This window comes from Orycteropus afer, unplaced genomic scaffold (assembly GCF_000298275.1).
Source record: "Orycteropus afer afer isolate SDZICR_OR568_19922 unplaced genomic scaffold, OryAfe1.0 scaffold00072, whole genome shotgun sequence".
Classification (NCBI taxonomy): Eukaryota; Metazoa; Chordata; class Mammalia; order Tubulidentata; family Orycteropodidae; genus Orycteropus; species Orycteropus afer.
In genome coordinates this window covers 5,874,425-5,892,819 of record NW_006921659.1, presented here as the reverse complement: position 1 = coordinate 5,892,819, position 18,395 = coordinate 5,874,425, and the positions used below count along the sequence as shown (strand labels likewise).

Genomic DNA, 18,395 nt, shown 5'->3' with positions numbered 1-18,395 from the left:
AAGGCTGGCAGTTCAAACCCACCAGCCACTCCTCGGAAGGAAGATGGGGCAATCTACTTCCATAGTGATACTGCCTCGGAAACCCAAGGAGGGCTCACTATGAGTCAGGTCCTACTCGATGGTACGTAACAATAACAGCAACAGCAGCAAAAACCAGGAAAATATGTCCTGTGAACACATCCCTTTTAGAGTCCCCTGGCAGAGGCAATAGGTACAATTTATCAAGATAGCAGGAGGCCAGGTAAGTGTTCACACACATAAGAGAGAAGGCTGAGAGGTTGGTCATGTCACCAGTACCCACCCTCCTGCCTGCAACCTATGTGGCTCCCTGATTTATGTGGTTTTAAGCCCTTTTTATTAGCACCATAAGGGAAAAGCCCCAGCAATGGGGCTGTAGGGATTCAATATGAATAAGAGACCTCATGAAGTTGAGGGTCTGGTCTCTATTATGGATCAGGATAAAGTATTATAGAAAATGAGTTTTTTTTTTTTTTTTTTAAAAAGTGCCACAGGAGGGGAGATGAGGGTGTGTTTCCAATTAGAAGCTGTGGCTGAGACTGCTTGTTGTCTACCCAACAGTTTTTTCTACTTCTTTTGTAATGTTGAGTGTTGATGAGTCAATTCTGGCTCATAGTGACCCCATGTGACAGAGTAGAACTGCCCCTGAGTTTTCTTGGCTGTAATCTTTATGGAAGCAGATTGTCAGGTCTTTTCTCCCATGGAGTGGCTGGTAGATTCCAACCACCAATCTTTCGGTTAGCAGCTGAGCACATGAACAATGGTCCACCAGGACTCTTTTGTAATAGAGTCCTGGAATTAAAACCTGGAGTAGTTTTTGATTGTTGCCTGGAATTAAAACCACATTTCCCAGTTCCCCTTGCAGCTAATAGCCATGTGACCAAGTTTTAGCCAATGAGATGTAAGCAGAAATGAAAACCTCTTTAAGATATGCTGGTACTGCCCTCTCTCTACCTCTCCCTGAGCCACTCCCTTCATCTTGCTGCTGAGACCATAGATATATGGCTAGTTCTTTCAAGTATCTATGGTCCCATTAGGCACACTAGATAAAAGGAATTTTTGGAAGATTAAAGAGCTAATGTACATACAAAGGGTGAATAATTTCTTATTTCTTCATTGGTTTCACAAAGGCTCAAAAATGATCTTCAACTGCTCCACCCTACAGCAGCTTTACTCTAAGGAGGCAGAGTGGCTTTATGATTTTAAATACCTTCATACTGAATAGGAACAACTCGTGAGTTTCAGAGTGTCAGGCGAGAGTCTCTCTAACATTTCTAAATTATATATATGTATATATATATATGTATATATATACACATATACATACATATGCACACACACAAAGCTTCCCCTAAATTATATTTATCTGGTGGCGTAGTGCCTAAGGCATTTGACTGCTAACAAGAAGGCTGGCAGTTCAAACCCACCAGCTACTCCTCGGAAGGAAGGTTGGGCAATGTACTTCTGTAGTGATACCGTCTTGAAACCCAAGGAGGAGTCACTATGAGTTGGATCCAACTTGATGGCAGTGAGTTTGTCTTTTTTTTTTTTTTTTGGTTGTCTATATGTACAAAACAACCAATACTCATGATGCAGTGATTTGCTTGGAGAGGAAGACAGCAGGCTTAAATGGGCTCAGTTTCTCTCACCTCATCAAAGATCCTGAAAGGCAGAATCCTGAGCTACTGAGGCTCTCCTGGGGGCAAGTAGGGCTCTGGCAGAGAGAGTTTTCTCAGAGTTGCATTCTGCATCAGGGTCTGGTCCTCCCCAGACAGTTGCAGTGTAATTCCAGGAGAACAAAGAGCTAAGTGGAGATGAAAATGAAGGACAGGGAGGTTGTTGAAGCAGGGATGGGGAGGATATTCCAGAGCTCAGCTGGAAGGAGGCAGTGAGGAAGACTGTGAGGAGGGGAGCAGGAAGCAATTTTAAGACCCTTTGAAGGGTCCTGGGTTCTGTCAACCCAGGGAACCAGAAGGACTGGGATGGGACAGGCAAGTCTTGAACAAGTGACAGAAACTCTCTCCACTTTCATATTGCCTGAAATACTGTGCCTAAAACATAGGACCTGAAATATCACCACCTAGAAAATCTTGGCAGAAAGCCAGGGCTGATGGTTGGATACTGATAAAGGGAGAGAGAGCCCCCAAGGCAAGAAGCAGGAGGCAGGGCAGATGACTGGAACAAGTCACGGAAGGCCAGGAAGTGGGCAGAGAGGTTTGGAACAGCTAAGGGAGATGAACTTGTCTGTCAGTTTGTCATACTGTGGTGGCTTGTGTGTTTCTGTGAGGCTGGAGGCTGAGCCACCAGTGTGTTTCAAACATCAGCAGAGTTGCCTATGGTGGACAACTTTTAGTGGAGCTTCCAGACTAAGACAGACTTGGAAGAGACTATCCATTTCTCAAAGAATTGGCCAGGGAAAACCTTATGAATAGCAGTGAAATACTGCCTGATATATTACTGGACAACTTTATGAAACATTGTCTGACACAGTGCCAGAAAATGAGCCCCTCAGGTCTGAAGACACTCAAAATGTCACTGGGAAAGAGCTGCCTCATCAGAGAATGAACCTTAATGATATGGATAAAGTAAAGCTTTCGGGACCTCCATTTGCTGATGTGGCATGACTCAAACTGAGGAGAAACAGCCACAAACATCCATTTGTAATTGGAACATGGAATGTACAAAGTATGAATCTAGGAAAATTGGAAGTTGTCAAAAATGAAATGGCACACATAAAGATTGATACTGTAGGCATCAGTGAGCTGAAATGGACCAGTTTTGGCCATTTTTAATCTACTATGCTGGGAATGACAAATTGAAGAGAAATGGCGTGTCATTCATCATCACAAAGAATGTGTCAAGATCTATCCTGAAGTACAATGCTGTCAGTGATAGGATAATATTGACACATCTAGAAGGAAGACCAGTTAATACTACTATTACTCAAAGTTATGCATCAACCACCAAAGCCAAAGATGAGGAAACTGAAGATTTTTAACAACTTCTGCAGTCTGAAATTGACTAAGCATGTAATCAAGATGTGCTGATTATCACTGGTGACTGGAATGTAAAAGCTGGAAACAAAGAAGAGTCACCATTAGCTGGAAAATTTGACCTTGGTGATAGAAATAATGCTGGAGATTGCATGATAGAATTTTGCAAGACCAATGACATTCATTGCAAATACCTTTTTTCAACAACACAAATGGTGGCTATACACATGGACTTCACCAGACAGAGTGCACAGGAATCAGACTGACTACATCTGTGGCAAGAGCTGATAGAAAAGCTCAGTATCTTCAGCCAAAACAAGGTGAGGAGCTGACTGTGGAACAGACCATCAACTGCTCATATGCAAGTTCAACTGAAGTTGAAGACAATTAAAATAAGTCCACAAGAGCCAAAATATGACTTTGAGTATATCCCTCCTGAATTTAGAGACCATCTAAAGAATAGATTTGATGCATTGAACACCAATGACCAAAAACCAGAGGCACTGTGGGATGACATCAAGAACATCATCCATGAAGAAAGCAAAACGTCATTAAAAAGACAGAAAAGGAAGAAAAGACCAAAATAGATGTCAGAAGAGACTCTGAAACTTGCCCTTGAGTGAAAAGTAGCTAAAGCAAATGGAAGAAATGACAAAATAAAAGAGCTGAACAGAAGATTATAAAGAACAGCTTGAAAAGACAAAGTCAATTATTATAATGAAATGTGCAAAGCCTTGAAGTTAGAAAACCAAAAGGAAAGAATACACTTGGCATTTCTCAAGCTGAAAGAACTGAAGAAAAAATGTAAGCCTTAAGTTGCAATACTGAAAGACTTTATGGACCAAATGTTGAATGATGCAGGGAACATCAAAAGAAGATGGAAGGAATACACAGAATTACTGTTCCAAAAAGAATTGGTCAATGTTTATCCATTTCAGGAGTTGGCATATGATCAAGAACTAATGCTACTGAAGGAAGAAGTCAAAGCTGCACTGAAGGAATTGGTGAAAAACAAGGCTCTAGGAATTGACGGAATACCCATTGAGATCTTTCAACAAACAGCACACTGGAAGCAATCACTTGGCTATGTCAAGATATTTGGAAGACAGCTACCTGGCCAAGTGACTGGAAGAGATCCATATCTATACCCATTCCAAAGAAAAGTGATCACACAGAATGTGGAAATTATCAAACAATATCATTAATGTCATTTGCAAGTAAAATCTTACTGAAGATAATTCAAAAACTGTTGCAGCAGTATATTGACAAAGAACTTCCAGAAATGCAAGCTGGATTCAGAAGAGGATGTGGAATGAGGGATATCATCGCTGATGTCAGGTAGAGCCTGGCTGAAAGCAAATACCAGAAAGATGTTTACTTGTGTTTTACTGACTATACAAAATCATTTGATTATGTGGATCATAACAAATTTTGGATAACATTGAGAAGAATGGGAATTCCAGAACACTTAATTGTTCTCATGAGGAAACTGTACATAGACCAGGAGGCTGTTGTCCAAACAGCACAAAGGGACACTGCATGGTTTAAAATCAAGAAGGGAGTGTGTCTTGATTGGACCAGGAATAATCCGAGAACCTGGACTATATGAAGAAGAATTTGGCATCAATATTGGAGAAAGAATCACTAACAACCTGCGATACACTGACGACACAACTTTGCTTGCTGAAAGTGAGGATGACTTGAAGCACTTACAGATGAAGATTGAAGAATACAGTCTGCAGTATGTATGGATTACATTTCAATATAAAGAAAACAAAAGGCCTCACAACAGGTCCTGTAAACAGTATCACGATAAATGGAGGAAAGATTGAAGTTATTCAACACTTCATATTACTTGGCTCTACAATCAACACCAATGGAAGTAGCAGTCAAGATATCAGATGATGTATAGCACTGGGCAAATCTGTTGCAAAAGACCTCTTTCAACTGCTGAAGAGCAAAGATATCTCCTTGAGGACCAAGGTGTGCCTGACAAGCCATGGTATTTTCAATCACCTCATATGCATGTGAGAGCTGGATGGTGAATAGGGAGGAAGAAGAGTTGATGTTTTTGAGTTGTGGTGTTGGTGAAGAATACTGAAGGTACCAAGGACTGCTAGAAGAACTTACAAATCTGTCCTGGAATAAGTGCAACCAGGATGCTCTGTGGAAGAGAGAATGGCTAGACTTCATCTCACCTACTTTGGTCATGTTGTAGGAAGGGACCATTCCTTGGAGAGGGATATCATGCTTGGTAAAGTGGAAGGTTGATGAAGGAGGGGAAGGCCCTCAACAGGATGGATCGACACAGCAGCTACAATGATGGACTCAGGAATAGCAGTATTGTGGAGTTGGCACAGGACCAGGAAGTGTTTCATTCTGCTGTACACAGGGTTGCTATGAGTCGGAGACAACTCGATGGCACCTAACAACCACAGATAATCTTGAGGGACGGTGGTGGTCCAGTGAGAGGATTCTTGCCTTCCGTGTGAGAGACCCAGGTTTGATTCCCAGACAATGCACCTCAGGCACGGCCCCCACCCATCTGTCAGTGGAGATTCATGTGTTGCTGTGATGCTGAACAGGTTTCTGCAGAGCTTCCAAACTAAGAAGGATGAGGAAGAACAGCTTGGTGATCCACTCCCAGACATCAGTCAATGAAAATGCTATGGATCACAAAAGATCATTGTGCATGCAGTCACAATGAGTCAGGGGCCAACTCAACAGCAGCTAACAGCAACAACAACCTGAAAGTATTGGCCCTTTACATATGGCAGATATTCACTCCCTCCCCAACTCAAGATGATCTGTTGTCACTAGCTGCCATTGAGTTGGCCATGGAATTCCGACTCAGTGATCCCATGTGCACAGGGTAGAACTGCTCCATAGGGTTTTCAAGGCTGTGACAGATCATGAGGCTTGTCTTCCTAGGCACCTCTGCATGGGTTCAAACCTCATGTCTTTTAGCTGGTACCATTTACGCCACCCAAGGAAGCCATATTCTTAGGAGCATGAGTCAATTCAATCAGACTGTTGTCCTCTGATCCATCACCACTCTGAGAATGTGGGAATTGGGTTGAAGAGAAGAGGTTGAGAGAAAAGAGACATTTAGAAGTCAAATCAGGTGGGGAGGTACCAGGATGGGGGTGTTGACAACCAGGAGGCGATGAGAAGGCACTGGGCACCATGAAGAATCAGACACATGAACATTTATTAAACACTTACTACATCCCAGATGTCATACTAGCTCTGGTGATGAACCTATGAAATAAATCAAAACCCTCAGCCAGTGAGTTGATTCCAACTCATAGTGACCCCCATAGGGTTTCTAAGGCTGTGAATCTTTACAGAAGTAGATTGTCCCATCTTCCTCCCACAGAGCAGCTAGTGGGTTTGAACTGCTGACTTTTTGGTTAGCAGCCAAATGCCTTACCCACTTCACCACTCTCAATTACTTTAAGATGTTGGTTTGTACCAGGCTTTGTCCCCTTGTTTTAGAGATGAAATGGAAAAACTGCCAATGGGCTTTGCCCATCCAAATCCTTGGCCAGGTCAGATGGCTCTGCATAACAATGTCAGGAAGTGGTCTTCCATGTGCCTCAATGTGCAGGCAAGAACCTGCATGGCTGAGAATCTGTGTCCTGCCTTTCAGAACTGCCTCCCTCTCAAGCCATGGGAGTTTGTCTGGGCAAGGGTAGTTTGAGAGCAGTGAGAGTCTTAGAAGTATGAATATAAGATCTTGGCTCATATAAAATATCTCATGTGTGCAGCTCCTCAGGGACACTGATGGAAGGATCCAAGGCTCAGAACAGAAATGAGCCTTGCCAAAGAGGACACAGCCAGCCAACTGGGAGGCCATAGAGGAGCAAGATGGAGACTCCCTGACTCAGTGGCCTGGGGTCTCCTTTTTCAAAGGCAGAGTTGATGGGCTGTGATCTGTTGAGGGCTATGCTCAAGTGACCTGTAACTAATCTAACTACTTTTATTGAACATTTATGAAGTACTTTCTATGTAGCAGGCCCTGTGCCAAATATAGTCAATCTTCACTATTCTCAAATTGGATATTTGCCAATTTGCCTACCTAAAAATACTCATGCGCTTTCTGGCAGTCAATCGCAGGTGTGTGTATGTGCTAAGAGTAAAAAATTAGAGTCATTGACGTACATGTTTCCAGCTGAGTTTGCACAGGCTGATTCTATATTTGCTAATTCTCAGAGACTGTATAGAACACAACGGCCATGAATAATGAGAATCAACTGTACATGTATGAACTTATTTAATCCTTCCAACAATCCTATGAGGCAGATGTTATTATTCCAATTTTACAGGTGAGGAAACTGAGACACAGAGAAGATAAGACTTCCCAAAGATCACAGAGTCAGGAAGTGGGAGATTCAGGATTCCAGCCCAGGCAGTCTGGCTCCACAATCCATGCAAGCATCCACTGTACTGAAATACTGAAGTTTGATAGTGCCTTTTAAGAAGCATAAACCGGAATGGACTCCAATTTATCTCTATAATGATAGCAGTTTCATGCACTGCATTCCAACAGTTTTCTTTAGTGGAAAAAATAGAGGTGGTATTATAACCAGCATTATGGGAATTTTTCTTAATTTTTATTATGCCCAGGAGACCTCATGGTGCAATGGCTAAAGCACTCAGCTGCTAACTGAAAGGTTGACAGTTTGAGATGTGGTAGTCTGGTTCCACAAAGATTACAGCCTTGGAAACCCTGTAGGACAATTCTGTGGGGACACTAAGAGTAGGAATCAACTCACCAGTTGTGGATTGGGATTTGTATTACATCCAGCAAGTGGCTTCTACTATGCAAGGGAAAACTCTACCAAAATCTAGGCACCTCCCTAATACGTGCAGCAAAATGACCACATCTTGCCAATGAAATGTGATGTGCACACCTTCTTCACACACTTGTTCCCTTAGTATGCATAGGGCAGGGAAACCATTGGAGACAGCAGGGAAATGAAATGGATGGAACTGGTTCCCTCAAAACAGATGTACCTACCAATTAGGAACATCGAACTTGGACCCTTGAACAAAAAATAAATTTCTATTGTATTTGAGCCAATATATGTTTGGAGTCTACTTATTTCTACAGCCTACCCTACCCTAATCCCTAATCCCTAATCCCTAATCCCATCAGCCACTCCTCGGAAGGAAGATGGGGCAATCTATTTCCATAGTGATACTGCCTCGGAAACCCAAGGAGGCGTTGCTATGAGTCGGGTCTGACTCGACGGCACATAACAACAATAAAAACAACACCCTACCCTAATACACCATTGTGTATGTTTACGAGTCAAAGGCTGAGACTGATAGACTTGGACAATAACAAAAATCCACAAAGAAGCTTGTGGAAGTGTCCACTTTCCCCCCACTGGTCCTAGGTACACAGTCATCCACCCCTCTAGATGCAGTGGTCCCAGGGCAAGGGCAGAGGTGGCTGAGGCATGGGGAAGACAATGCGTGCATTACATTACCACATCTGTTTCCTTCAAGAGAGGTCCCATTTCTGTTGGGACTGGAGGCTGGGGGCCTCAGCCCAGTTGCCGAGGGGCCTCCAGAGGACAAGAGGCTTGTGCGGACACCACTGGTGATGGTGATGGGGCCTCCCCCAAGGCGACTGTCTCCAGAGTTCTGCCTCTTGCAGTACAGCGAGGAGGAGGAGTGCAAGGAGCCCCTGTGGTTAAAGGCGGAGGTGGAGGAGTCCACATTGTAGCGGTTCATGCCGGCAGGATTCACCAGGCACTCTTCGGTGGTAACCGTTTTTGCTAAGCAAGAAAGCAGTGTAGAGAGGCAGAGATCAGAGAGCAGTTCAAGGGACCACTTGGGGCTCAATCTTGGCAAACCATTCCCTGGCAGCACAGTGACCACTCTCTGTGGGGAAGGGAGATGAGGAGAAATGAACCCCATGACATAATTTCCAAAAATTTCCATCAGGACTTTCTGTACTTTAAAGTGCAGATTTTCAGCCTGTTGAACTCAGCCTACAAGCCACACCTGTAGCCAAATGGCTTGCTTCACTTTGTTACTTTTAAGGAAAATGTCCATAGGAATTCCAGAGGAAGGAAAACATCCTAGTAATTCCTACTCCTCAGTGTTCCCTAACTCCAAAAAAGATCATGTCAATGTAGTTCCAATAATCATTGGTATGTTAAACAAAACCTAACCTACTGCCATCGACTCATAGTCAACCCCCATTGGGTTTCTGAGGCAGTAAATCTTTATGGAAGTAGATTGCCCAGTCTTGCTTCCACAGAGTGGCTGGTGGGTTTGAACCACCAATCTTCTGGTAGCAGTCAGATGCCTTAGGCACTATACTACCAGAAAAAAAACTAAAAACTCACTGTAATCAAGTCAGATCTGACCCCTCCTTGGGTTTCCAAGGCAGTATCACCATAGAAGTAGATTGCCCAATCTTCCTTCCGAGCTCTAGTATATTAGACACAATGTACCATATATTGGTATATTGTTGTCGTTATTATGTGCTGTCGAGTTGGACCTGACTCATAGTAACCCCCTCCTTGGGTTTCCAAGGCAGTATCACTACAGAAGTAGATTGCCCCATCTTCCTTCCAAGGAGTGGCTGGTGGGTATATTAGACACAATCAAAACAGATCTGACATTCCCAAAAAAAATGGAATAGAGTAACAAAAACCAAGAGTGTTCCAAGTTTGGCTCTAGGCAAATGCATTTAGGGTCAAAAGATCCAGATGTCTTCTTCACCTATGAATTAATAACAACAACAACAATAATAAAACAGTTGCTACCAGATAGACTCTGACTCACGGAGACCTCCTGTGGAAGAGTAGAACTGTGCTCCACAGGGTTTTTAACAGCTGAATTTTGGGAAGTAGAGCACCAGGCCTTTCTTCTGAGGGGCCTCTGAGCAAACCAGCAACATTTCAGTTAATAGCCAAGTGTGTTAACTGCTGGGACTAGATTTGATTAGGACAAGTGGAAGGTCTTCTCACAGAAGTGGGTGGACGTGGAACTTCCGTACAACTCGAAGTTATGGCAGAAGCCCGGAGTTTTTCAGGCTAAGGGTTGTGAACACATTTTCAAGAGTTTTGTGCAGTAAAGTCTAACAAATGCTCCTTTGGCTACTGACCAGCCTAAGAGTATGCCCACTCTATGCTCACGCTCTGTGGCCAATGCAGGGTTGTGAGATGTTTCTAGGAACCTGGAACACTCACTCCACCTTTGCCTTGCAGGACTCTACTGCCTATCTCTCTCCTCTGGGTCAGGAGACATCAGTAGGAAGAGTCTAAAAAGGAACTGGTTATGGAGGTCCAGTCTAGGTTGCCTCCTGAATGGAATGAAGGAGAGGAACACTAATATTTACCAAGCATCTATCTGGGCCAGCACCATTCTAAGCCATGTAGCAGTAAGGCTGCCATTACATTGCCTTTATCGGAAAGTTCTCACAGTCTGGGACTCCAGAGCTTTCAGTGGCGGGCACTTTGGAATATGTAAGGAAGCTACACATAGTGTCTAGTGCAGTGGTTGGCACAGAGGAGGCACTCAATAAATATTTACTGAGTAAACGTTTGGGCCAGTGCAGCAGGAAGACTGCCACCGCACAGAACATGCATTAAAATTCATATTATAAAGGGCTAGACATAAATTCTTAATCTGGATTGTGGTAAACAATGACAAAATTTAACTAAACGATTTGTTCTGTTTATTAAATGTCACAAATCTAAGTTAAATATGCCTATGTAATTCTGATAGTCTAAAATAGAAACGAGACAGTTTGCCAAACTGCACTCCAGCTGAAAAACACAGATGCAGGTAAAAGATCATTCTCTTATGATGACTTGTGGAATGGGGACCAAGGGAACGGACTTTATTGGCTTAAAAACTGCTGACAACCCTGGGTGAGATCACAGGTAATAAAAGCCAGCCTCTGGGCTATGATCCAAATGAGTTAGTCGGGAAATAAAACCGACTTCAGAGATCATCAAGCAATGCCTTTCCACCCAGCAAAGGATGAGCCAGTGATTCCGAAGTCGGCCCAGGTCAACCATGGAGACTAATCACCAAGCCATCCAGACACAGGTCTGCAGAGCTGGCAGGTCACAGAAAGACAGTGAGTGCACACTGGCTTTCTGAATTGACAACACAGATCTGTTCAACCTTGATTAAAATGTGTTTTCCTCACCTTTATAAATAGGGGTTGTTGTTGTTGTTGTTGTTGTTGTTATGTGCCGTCGAGTCAGACCTGACTCATAGCGACCCCTCCTTGGGTTTCCGAGGCTGTATTACTACGGAAGTAGATTGCCCCATCTTCCTTCTGAGGAGTGTCTGGTGGGTTTGAACCGCCAGCCTTCTGGTTAGCAGTCAAGTGCCTCAGGCACTACACTACCAGAGCTCCCATAAATAGGGGTGTGACACCTAAATCATAGCTGAGTGTAAATGTGACTCATAGAACGACGACCAGCACTAGCATATAACTATAGGACTGAAAAGGACCTGCATAAACACCCAGTCCAGCATTTGCACAAGTGTTAAATATGTCCCAATAGTGGTAAACGGGATTGCTTCAGGTGGTACTGGAGTGAACGTTATTTTATATTAATAGTCATGTGTTTTAATGGACACACAATACACTATCAGTAGCACATCGGCCTGTAATTTTGCTGATACAATATCATTGCTTAAGATGAGCCTAAAGTTAAAAGAAATGAATCCACTGAAAGGAAAATCGTGAGTAAATAGTCCCATAGGTATTATACTCAGACATAGTAAAAAGTGTGAAGGTGGTACCTTAGCATTTAGAAAGCACTGAATCAGCCCCACTTCTTTCTTGGTGGGCAAAGTGGTATCCAGAAAGGAAACCTAGGTAGCCAATTGAGCCTCTTCCTTAAAATATGTCCTATAGATATTTTACAAAGACCCTTACAGTGAAGTCATTGTGCCACAAACCTCACTCTCTGAAAATTCTCTATAGCTAAGCCCCATTCATCCCTCTTGCTTTTGTTTTTGAAGATGACTGGATAAATATAATTTATACTATTCAAAGTACCTGGGTGGTGCAAACAGTTAACATGGTCAGTTGCTGTTCTGGTTACCTAGTGCCACTCTGACAAGAATATATACCACAAACGGGATGCCCTTAACAAACGGGAGTTTATTCTTACAATTTGGAGACTTTAAGTCCAAGTTCAAAGTGCCAGGCTCAGGGGCTGGGTGAAAGCCCCTCAACCTTGGGGTCCAGCTCTGCCTCCTGCTCCCAGCCCACTGAAGCTAGAGGCATTTCTTCACTCAGACAGCTACTGGCTGCTGAAGCTGATAAACCCAAGGTTGACAAGCAAAAAGGCACAGTCCAGATGTTACCAAACCACACAGCAGGCCATTAATTTAAGTCCATTGAAAGTTCCCAGCTAGGGGGAGTGTGGCAGGCTGCTGAACAATGACATGGCTACATGCAGGGTCCAAGCGTGCCATAAGCTAGAGACCATTTCCAAAGCTGTTTCTTAAATGTGAGAACCAGACCACATCTCTAAAGCAGCTACTTAGCTGCTTGTGGTATGTCCCACCATGGAGCAGATTGCTGCCAGTCTCATCATGGGGAATAACCACTAACTGCCCAGCCACTCAACCAGGTCCAGCCAAGTTGACATACAACTTTAACTACCACAGTTGCTAATTGAAAGACTAGAGGTTCAAGTTCACCCAGAGGCACCTCAGAAGAAAGGGCTGGTGATCTACATCTGAAAAATAAGCCATTGAGAAAATCAAATGTGTTAGTTCTATTCTGACACAAAGGGGTTGCCACAACTTGGAGTCAACTTGACAGGAATTGGTTTATTATTCTAAACCATTAAGTCAGCCAACATACAAGTAGATGAACTATAGGTATTAAGAACTTCTAGTTCTTTTAGTTTAAGAATACAGTTGAACTGCAACACATGGATTGTCGTTACCTAAATCTACTTCCGTAGTGATACTGCCTCGGAAACCCAAGGAGGGGTCGCTATGAGTCAGGTCTGACTCAACAGCACATAACAACAACAAACAATAAATCCACATTTAAAGTTCTTTTTTTTTTAAAAAAAAAAAAAAAGGAAGAACCAAAATCTGTATTTGGAGAACCCTACTTTTCAAGCAGACTTGTGACTGACTGGTGAGTGAACACCAGGTGGGGCCAGCAGACCTGAGATGGGGCCATTGCACTGGGAGGATCCAACTCCTGCTTACACAGACTCTGAAGTCACAACCAACAGGACTGAGAGGTTAAGATGTTCATGGTCATTTTCTCCTGGATCCTTAGAAAGCCTTTTCTCATCTGAAATAGGCTGTCTTGTCACTCTGGCACCTCTCATTAAACAAGGAGATCCAGCCTAGCCTCTGTTTGAGGCAAGTAATTGCCATGGAGAAAGCCAGCTAAGCAAAGTAGAGGTTTTTATTTTTTTCTCTTCTATAATCGCCATCCAGGAGACTAATGATGCTGCTTGTAAATCATTAAATCTTTCCTCCAGAAAAAAAAGGCATCATCTACTTTTTGTGCAACCACAGGAGCAAGCTTCAACAGGAAGTCAAAGATGCAGACGGCACAGCCAAAGAAGCCTGCCATGTTTTCAGCGTTTAGTGTCTTGGGAACTTTCAGGAAAGCCTGACCTTCCCTTTCCACCATTGCTCATCTCTTTGTGTAAGATGGTTTCCTTCAGCCACTGTGTATAAAGGCTGCCTATTAGTGAAGCCAAAGAAACTCTAGAAGAGTTCCTATCCACTCAGCCTCAAGGGATGCTTGTTTGCTTATGAAAGCCTCCCTGTTTAAGGAACAAAGCCCCAGGGGTCTAAGTCCTCCCTCCCTTGTTCACCCCATCAAGGCCTCCTGGGAATGTCCTTGCATCCTTGGCTCTCGGTTTGCCTGGTGCAACCCATTCCTGCTGCAGTCCTTGAAAATCGGACCTGAGCACCTAGAATGCAGAGAACTTCTGAAGGGAGAAGTAGAAAGAGGAAGAGGGGAAATAAGAGGAAAGCCAAGAGCCAGAAAGAGAAAGAGAAAGTTCCAAAACAGGGGAATCAACACAGACAGGGCCGAGGGGCCCCGTGGGTATGAAACCACAGGCACTCCCAGCCAAGTTTTAGCTCAGGCTGAATTCTCAGAACTCAGACACAAGGCCCACTACCACTTAAGTGAGCTTCCATTATTTACTTTCACTAAAATGATGAAATCGTCCCTTTACTTGGACCTGGGAACAACATGAAGACCTGAAAAGCAACAATACCACTACCATCTGCAAAGTGATTCTGACAAAATACCAAGTCATGTCATAATAGCCTCAAATTGCACAGCCTCAGGCACTGGTCTCTCACACACATACACATGGATACACACACACCCCTGCACTCCTTACCTTCTTTCCCCTCATCGGTCATAACTTCTCAATGGGAGAAGCACCTGCCAAGGGGGAACCCTTTCTACAGTCCTTGCTGTCACCTGCACCAAGGCTGGGAGCCATTGCCACAATGATTGCTCGACTCTTAGTGGGTCTGCACAGCCCAGCAGGTCACCCAAGCCTGCTCAGAATGGTCAGAAGGTCAATCTAACGGATGAATGTTCAGAGCGCTCCATGTGTGAACAGCTCAGCTCAGCTGCTTAAGGAGCCAGAAGCACCACAGCTCCTTACCCCTGAACCCAGGTGGGAAAGGAAGCAATACAGTCAGGCTGCACTGCAGAATGGAAAACAATTGTTGTTGTTGGGTGCCGTGGAGTTCACTCCAACTCACAGCGATCCCATGTGACAGAGTAGAAATGCCCCCTAGGGTTTTTATGGCTATAATCTTTACCTGATGTTCAACCAGATGCCACCACCAAAAGGACACAGCCAGGAAGCCCTGGAATGTAGAGAATGAGATGTACAAGGAGAGAAGCAGGAAGAAGGGGAACAGGAGGGACAGACCCCAGGAAATGATAGCAGGTGCCCAGTTGAGTTAAACAGCTGGGCCTCTCCGCTCTGAGCCCAGGACAAAGATGCATCATTGCATCCTACCTTGAGTGGCTGGGTCTCTGCCACCAGGTAGCCTTCACACACGTTCCTCTCAGGTGAACACCAGTTCCCAGCACGTGCTCTGTGCTCTGGGAGGTAGAGGGGACCTCCTGCCGCGGACATCTAAGGGACGTCTCTGGCAATAGAAACCAGCAGATAGATTTCCTCCTTGCCCTTCAGCACAGCCTTGCTCAGAGGCTCTTGTGGAGGTTTGCAGACTTCTCTTTTCTCAGGCTTGGTCCCGCCCCTTGTTCTTGCTCAGATAAGCTCATTATGTTTTCCCTTAGGACCCTCTGTGGCCTCTTTTCCCAGTCTTCCTGGTTCAAAGGGCACTAGACCACACCACCTAAGAAGCTTAGCATTTCGTTTGCCTCAATTAAACTTTCCATTAACTTGGTCTCTGGCCAATATAGATTTTCTTTTTAAGCCTGTCACTATAGGTCAGACCACTCAGCCCTTAGGAACAACCTGATGACTCCCCTCTGGTCCATTTAAGCACATTTATACTTTTTCTCTCCTAATGATGTATGGAAAACAACCATAATTTGAATGCCTGACATTTGAGATTCCTTAGCCCTCCTGGAAGTTTCTGGTTTGCCTAACTAACACTTTGTTCTAAGGCTATGGATTGATTTCCTTCTTTGAAAATTTTGACCAAAGTCAGCTGTTTGGAATAATGAATGCCTTTTCAGTCTCAAGTGAAGAGAAGGTTCCACAGCCACCCTCTATATGATCTTGCAGCTTTGCTAAGCCTCTACTTAAAGGAACTCCAAAGAGCCAAGGGAAGGCAAATGAAAGAGGTACCTCTGGCAGTCTGTTTCCTCAACAGTTCTTCCACTTTTTGGTCTTTGGGGAAATTAAAAGTGGTCCTTTAATCAGGGGTCTCTGGACTACAGGACACCTTGTAGGTTTCATTTGAGGGAAGGCTTATGGCACTTATCCACAGGTATGCCCCCAATTTATGCTGCAAATACATTCCTGAGAATGCATGTAGAAAATAAACGTTTTTCTCTTTGAGAAATGGGAGTTTTTTCTTTAAAGAGTATGTGCTAAATCTGGGAAGCATCCTTTAGAAAGATACGATGAAATCCTTTTGTATAATAACTAATCATCCTTTCATTTATGTATTTTAAATGTGGGAATTTTACATATAGGTCTTACAGTTCAGAAAGTCTGGTGGCAAAGAGTGACAGGAGAATGTGGATTCCATTTTGAGGGGAACTGAGATAAAGCATGGTGGAAGGGCCCACAAGGAGCCCCTCATCAACAGGAAAGTCAAACAAAGCTCCACTGAATATTCCTAGAGAGCCGCCTGTCCTGTCTGAGCTGCTGGATCCCCACTCTGACCCACCTCATCATTTCTAAGACTTTCTCTTTAAAACATCTTTGAGGACTGGTTTTCAGAACATAACTTGATTCCACTCTTCAGTTTTTACCCTCCTCAAAAAAACAAGACATAAAATCTAACCAGCTAATCGCAGACATATGGAGACAGACCACACAGAACACTTTCTCTATGATCCATCCATCTATCAGTAAATATGCTTTGAGCATCTACTCTGTAGCAGGCACCAGTTTCGGCTGGGATACAGATAAGTCACTTCCTTCATGGGGACTGTGACCTTTCTGATACTCTCATATGTGCCCACTTGTGCCAGTAATTCACGAACCCTTGAATGCAGTCAGTCATATTCCTGTCTTTCCAGACCATCTCCAGCCACTTTCCCACACCTAACTTCTAAAAGCCACACTATAGCCATTTACATACCAAGGCAAGACATGCTGTGACAGGTAGCTTTAGTCTACATGAACCTAGAGCAGCCTAGATGATACCTAGAAACAATGCCAAGTAACAGAACAGTTCTTCACTATTAGGGAAGGCTGAGGCTCCTCAGCCTGTGAGTGGAAGGAGATTCAGGGCCTGTCTGGGCTCCTGGGGTTGCTATTGCTGTGACTAGCTGCTGCCTCCTTGCCAAGAGGTCACAGGACCACACCACAAACTGTGACTAAATTCCATGATGAGGGGTAAGGCCCACCACGTGGTCTTCCTCTTAGCCTTTACTAAGCATTCTGACTCATAAAACAACCACAGGTCACATTTGGCATCAGATTAATTTAGAAGGATACGGGATGTAGATCAGTTTCCCATCCTCACAGCAGATCAGGCAGCAGTCCACATAGCCATTCAGATTCTTTATGGCCTCAGGTGATGCATCAAATGCAAAGAGCTAAGATTCATAATTCATACTGGGATGGGGTGGGATTTGCTCTGGTTTAGAAGTTTTATGTCCCACAGGAGTCAAAATCTCTTGTAACAATCCCATAGGCACAGGTACCAGAGTCCCAGGAAGTCACTACACTCAAGGAAGTCGACAGCTGTGGTGTCTCTATTGGGTGTTTATAGTTCATATATAGCTCCTCCTAGTCCAGGTGCAATTCACCTATCAGTGGTCTTGTTATCATAAACAACATTGCTTAGTAACATAATTGACACTGCATTCTTATCAGGTTACATAGGGAACAGAGAAAGTTAACTTAAGGTCAAAATTTCATGCAGAAAGGGAAATGGCTTTGCTCTTACTTACATGAGGGGATGGTGTAATTAATAGGAAGCTTCTGAAGCAGCTCCCACTGATCCTGCCTCCTGGTATCCATATTCTTATATAATTCCCCTCTCCTTCAGTACGGGCTGGACCTAGTTACTTCTAATGAACAAAAACTCCTGTTGCTGTTAAGTCAATCCCGACTCGTGATGACTCCAGGTATGTCCCAGTAGAACTGCTCCATGAGGTTTCAATGGCTGATTTTTCAGAAGGAGATCATTAGCCTCTCTTCCAAGGCACCTCTGGGTGGACTCAAATCTCCAAACAGCCAACTGTTTTAATGGTTTTCACCACCCAGGAATTCTCTAATGAAAAGAACACACAAAAGTCATTTCTGAGATTAGGTTACAAAACCTGTAACTTCCATCCTGCTTGCATTTGCTGTCTTGCTGGCACTCTCCTGCTCTCTCACTTGTTCGGTCTGGTGAAGCAAGATACCATGGTGGGGGGTGGTCTGTTGAGAGGCCACTGGCAAGGAACCAACAACACGTGGGGAACGGAGGTTCAATCCGACAGCCTGTGAGGAACTGAATCCTGCCAACAACCATGCAAATGAGCCAGGAAGCGGATCTTCTCTAGTGGAACCTTGAGATGCTGGCAGCCTCTCAGAGAGACCCAGAGCCAGAGGACCCAGGTAAGCTGCATCTGGATTCCTGACTCCCAGAAATTGTGAGATAATAAATGTTTACTTTAACCCACTAAGTTTTGGGGTATTTGTTACACAGCAATGGATAACTAATACATATGAGAAAAAAGAAATCTGT

The 18,395-nt window shown here is 43.9% G+C and overlaps 1 protein-coding gene across 1 annotated transcript in view; it reads right to left on the bottom strand.

Annotated features, from left to right (window-relative positions):
* The window catches only part of SCML4 (Scm polycomb group protein like 4), a 90,447-nt gene that overhangs the window by 9,029 nt on the left and 63,023 nt on the right, over nucleotides 1-18,395 (bottom strand). Inside the window, exon 5 of the mRNA XM_007940831.2 lies at nucleotides 8,510-8,800. Coding sequence (XP_007939022.1) covers nucleotides 8,510-8,800 — 291 coding nt within the window. The remainder of the gene's footprint in view (nucleotides 1-8,509; nucleotides 8,801-18,395) is intronic.